Genomic DNA, 5,121 nt, shown 5'->3' with positions numbered 1-5,121 from the left:
TAAATTTTTTGCCATTCACTTAGCCATGGCCGAAATCGGTGCCGTTTTGCTTGCCCCTATTTGTCAGATTACTTTTGTTTTGTTTTAGCTCTCGCCTGGGTCGGGGACTATTAATAAATTTCTCAGCTGGGAATTAACATTTACAGTTAGCTGACCGAACAACTTTGGCCGACAAACTTCAATTGCGTCACATTTATCAAATCGCCAGCCCCTCGAAGCTCGTCGGCCGTTTAAGCAGCCTCCTGGGAACGGAAATCCACTCCACGAGCCTCCAATCTCTGGTCGGAATTTTTGTGCTTTTATATTTTTGACTCAGCGCACTAAGGAATATGTTCTCACGATTCAGTATTCATAACAATGCATAAATACAACTAAAATATAATTAGCATATGGCTAAAAATGTGAGTAGGATCATCCTACAGATACTTGCTAACCCCTTTTTTATGCACTGAAAGTTATGAAAAACTATAGTAATAATAAAATTAAATGAAAATAGATTCGCTATAGAAAATTATATTTCATGCATTGCATTATGATCAGTATGATATATTCCTTCTACTTTATCTTATATCTTTATGTTCAAATCACGAAGTAATACCAATTTCCCACTGTGCATTGCATCGCTTGAAGCGATTTTGATTTTGGTGCTGAGTAAGTGCATAGTTTACAGATGCCATATCAGAGGACCGACGGCTTTAAGCTTTTTGCATATTTCGGCTGCTGCTGCCGCTCATAAATAATTCAAATAATTTACACGCTTACTTGAAGTCCATGTGTGTGTGAGTGCATCGTGTGTGTGTGTGTGTGTGCGGGTGTGTGGGTAAGCCACATTATGTGGTTCATTGGTTTGGGCCAAAAACTGCAACCAGCTAGCAAGAGCAGCAGAGCAATCAAGTACGTACGATGATGCTGCAGCTGCAGTTAACTAAACTGAACTGAACTGAACTCAACTCAACTTTCCACTACACACGCACATGTACATGCACACGCACACAGCTGCACCGCACGAACATAAACAGAAACATCTATATAGGACTCTTGTTGGTTACTGCGGTTTGCATTTTCATATCGTACTCTCTAATATTTCACAACAAGTTTTGTTGTTGTTCTAGCTGGCGCATAAAAAGGCGAAGCTGCTGCGTTTTATGTTGTCACGTTGGCTTCAAGTGCCCCAAAGGGGAAATACCCCCTTTCCAACCATATATCACTGCACCAACCCCCCACGTCACGTACACAAACACACACACACGCACACATACGCACCAGTTTATGGATTAAGTAAGCACAAAGAGCGCAAATGAACTTTTCTTGCTCTCGTTGAAATTTTGCAGTTTTAATTTTTGATTTAACTACGGACAGGAGCGTTGAAAGCGAAACTTATATGGCTCGGTTTTATGGCAACTAGGGTCCCTTTGCTACACTTAAACGAATAAATGGCACAAAAAAGTGAAAGAAAATCCCAAAGTAATGGGTTTAGGAACAACAAAATATTAGATACTCAATAATAATAGCATTAAATGCTAGAACGTGCTAGTAAAATTTCCAATTGAAATAGTTATGTCACCGAATTCGAAATGTAATGAAAATAAACTAAACAAAATGATGTATAATAAAAATAATAATTTCATATGTGAAAATTGTAAAAAGTTGTTTGTCTATTTCAATTTGTACTGCTTAATTAAGTTATTAAAATTCACATACATTTTACTCTCACACTTTTTTGAATGTACGCAGTTGCCATAAGCCGTTGGGAATTTAGACTGTATTATGGATTTTTCAGTGAGCGATAACCGAATTCCAGAAAACTTCCATGTTATTTGTGAAGTTGTTTTCACCCGACTGCCAGTCAATTTGTGGCATTTGTATAAAATGGACGCAGCTTATGTGAAATTTATGATGTGCCGGTGCCTTATGAATCGTGCGGATTGGGGCTTAGCCATTGGCTGCATGAATATCGTGTACTCCTTTTTCCTCTTTCAATTTTGGGCGGTGGAACTCTTCAGATCCCTCAACAGTAAGTTCTTTGTGTCCAAGAATGTACTTATAAAACTCTTAAAACTGCCTAGATTATTATACCATCAAGTGGGTTTTATTGTACGGATTCAACATGATGTTCAATGTGATCGCCATGATAAGGATTGTGAAAAGGGAAAGTATCTCGGTCTTCTACTGGATGTGCGAAACAGGTGCACTTTTAATATTCCGAGTGCATCACATATATTACAACGTAGATGAGTTTTGGCTAGCCAAATATTCGTTGTACCGCGTTTGCAACATTATAATCGATGGTGAGTTCCTATCCGACTTCCATGCTAAAATATGAAACTGAAATACGCCGTAAATTTATGCATGTAGCTTATATAGGAATGTCTCTGCTGGCGATGATTTATGTTATGTGTGGCTTGAAGCTAGAGAGCCAATTCCCCGAGGAAGAAATGGAAAATGATTGCAAATTCGATCCAGAGTCAGCCAAAAGAGCTGCTCAGAAGGATGAGAACGAGTTGCTAGCAAGGAATCAGGAGGAGAAGTCGCACTTGGAACAGAGAAAGCTAGAAAGCGATCGTGAAATGGAGGAATTAAATCGCAAAGCCACTTTAAAACTGGCTCAGCTCGAGGAGGAGGGATCCCTGTCCACACAGGAGATAGCACCCACAGCACCCGAAGAGGAAAATCTCGATTCCAGCATTTTCCTTATGCCAGATTTTCCCGGACCTTCAGCTCCGCCAGAAAGCATACTCTCCATCGAGCCGGATTTCTGCTATTAGATCAATGATATAGTTGCCTCCGGCGATCAACAGAATGATTAATCATTCCCTTGAATAGATAGCAATAAGTTTTACATTCGCTGGCAGTGCAACATAAACAATCTAAATGGAAGTAAATAACATTTTCACTTGACCCCCAAAAGTCTGACCGCAACTTTTGGCAACAAAAGCCCAAAAACGAAGAACAACAAACAAACAAATGGAAGAAAACTTGACTTAACTTTTCCGACGGGGCTTTGCCATGGAATGGGGGTTTCCTCTGTTGGATAAGGGATTACGATCAAAGCGTTCGATTGAGTGTGTCAATAAATTCCTGCCAGTCGACCGAGTGTAGAACATTTGTCCGGCAGCGGCGATAAATAGTTGCCACACGCTTTCGTTGCCCAGGAAAAATCCAAAAGAGACAGATCCCTTTTGGCCGGAAAGTTTCGTGTGAATTTAGTGCGGCTCATTAAGCCGGACAGTGTCAGTCATGTGTGTATGTTTGTCCTGCTGCCCGGCCAGCGGATGCCGGACCAGTGGGCCAATGGATTTCGGTTCAAACTTCATTAAGCTGGCAAAAGGAAATTGCCGGGCCATTGTCATTCTTATTCCCATTCCCATTCCCAGTACCACTCCTGATCCTAGTGCCATTCTCACTGTCACTGCAGTAGACTTCCTTTAATAATGGCCTACCGGGCATTTGTCAACGGGATGCTTTAGGAGCCGGGCTTTAAATGAGCGCGCTCATTAAGAAAATTAATGTTTGGGATTCATTAAAAGTGTCAAAGTGCGCACATTAAAATTATATAAAACGCCGGGGTGGAGTGACGCCTGTCGTAACGAAGCGAACGTCTCGACTCTTGTCGATTTTATTAACAAAACAAAGCATTAAAGACGCATAAAATGTTGACATAGCACCGCGGCTTTCTTCCTGCCTCCTCATAAAACCGTCTCATATTGACAGCTCAAGGACTTACGCACACAACGTTCCCTTGAATGTGTGTATTGTGTGTACTATACGTACACATATCGTGTATCCTGTCGCAGCATCTCATAAAACTAAACCGCAATTCATCAGTAAATTCCTTTCTACTCTCATGTTTTTGGTTTCTTTGGTTTTTTTGGTCAGCCCATCTGCCGGAGAATATGCTACAATTTTATTCGTCTCGTAAAATGCGAAAAAATTGTTTTTATTATAATTATTATGTTAAGCATGGTGACGAAGCAAGTTTATTGCACTCGCCCATAAAAGTGGCAACTTCGATGAAGTGATGATGCTGTCAAACCTTAGTTGCTCTTCGGTTTTCCCCCAATCGAAAACTTGCTGCTGCTGCTTATCTGGGTGCCATTTATAATGGCAAATTATTTGAGATTTTCGCTTAACTTTTTGCCATTTGAAACAATGACACACGCATTGCAGAAAGTCAACAACCTTCGCCTGGTGCAGTTGCGTTGCGTCCTTGCAATATCCCGCTGTCATTTTGCACTGTTAAAAATGCGAAATTAATTCCTTTAAATGGTTTAATGGACTATAAGATATAAGCTCAGATTTTGTTGCTTTCTGAATAGATTGTATGTATATCCAAAGCTTTTAGCTTTAGTAAAAGCAATTGGTATTTCAAGAATGGCATAGTTTTTCGCTGTGTGTATTGATACAACTCGAAGAGGGGCCGCATGTCACGCACTGGAAAATGCTTAACGCTCCCCAGTACCCACGCATAAACTCGTTCCGGGAAAGGGGGTCCACACAATGAGAGTTTTACGTGCTGGCTGGCTCCGAAGGACGTAGCGTGTACGGTTAAAGTTTCTGGCTCATTAGTATGATGCTTAAAAATATTAAATGTGTGCAACTCGAGGGCATCGCAAAAGCAGCAAGATAGTTAGTTGAGCGCACATTAAGATAGTTCCGGTCATAGAAATAAATTGCAATCCCTTCGGTTCTAATGCCCACAAGAAGTGTGGCTTCAATCAGGGCCCACGCGTCGTATGCGCAATGGCCAAGCAATTGCAACAATCAATGTTATATTGTTGAACAAATACGGTAGGCAAGACTCGATGCCACGAAGCCGCAAGCCACAAAAGGCAGGAAAAAGCATGAAACCCAGGGAAAACCCGAGCTGGCAAATAAATGAAGGCCGTAATTATTGCCAAGGAAAATACAGACGCCGGAACGGGGCCAAAATGTCACGTACTGGCAATAAACCGCTGCTAATTTACGATGCTGCCCGGACTGCTGCTGCTCCTGATCCTGGCCAAAGTCCGAGTCCTGTTCCTACTGCTGCTCGGCAGCCAACAAAAGGCGATACAGCGGAAGTCAAAAGGCAAACGCCTAAGCAGTTTGGCCAACTCGAGAGCTCCGGAATGTTGCGCATTA

At 41.5% G+C, this 5,121-nt stretch overlaps 1 protein-coding gene across 1 annotated transcript; it reads left to right on the top strand.

The window, feature by feature from the left end:
* Window positions 1-1,869: 1,869 nt before the first annotated feature.
* On the top strand, window positions 1,870-2,765 carry CG15115 (uncharacterized protein; the record flags this gene model as incomplete). Its single annotated transcript, NM_137547.2, has 3 exons — window positions 1,870-2,014; window positions 2,067-2,288; window positions 2,356-2,765. 3 exons carry the CDS (start codon window positions 1,870-1,872, stop codon window positions 2,763-2,765), a joined length of 777 nt encoding a protein of 258 aa, NP_611391.2.
* Window positions 2,766-5,121: the final 2,356 nt, after the last annotated feature.

The sequence above is a fragment of the Drosophila melanogaster genome, chromosome 2R (genome assembly GCF_000001215.4).
Source record: "Drosophila melanogaster chromosome 2R".
NCBI lineage: Eukaryota > Metazoa > Arthropoda > Insecta > Diptera > Drosophilidae > Drosophila > Drosophila melanogaster.
This window is presented reverse-complemented; position numbering and strand designations above follow the sequence as displayed.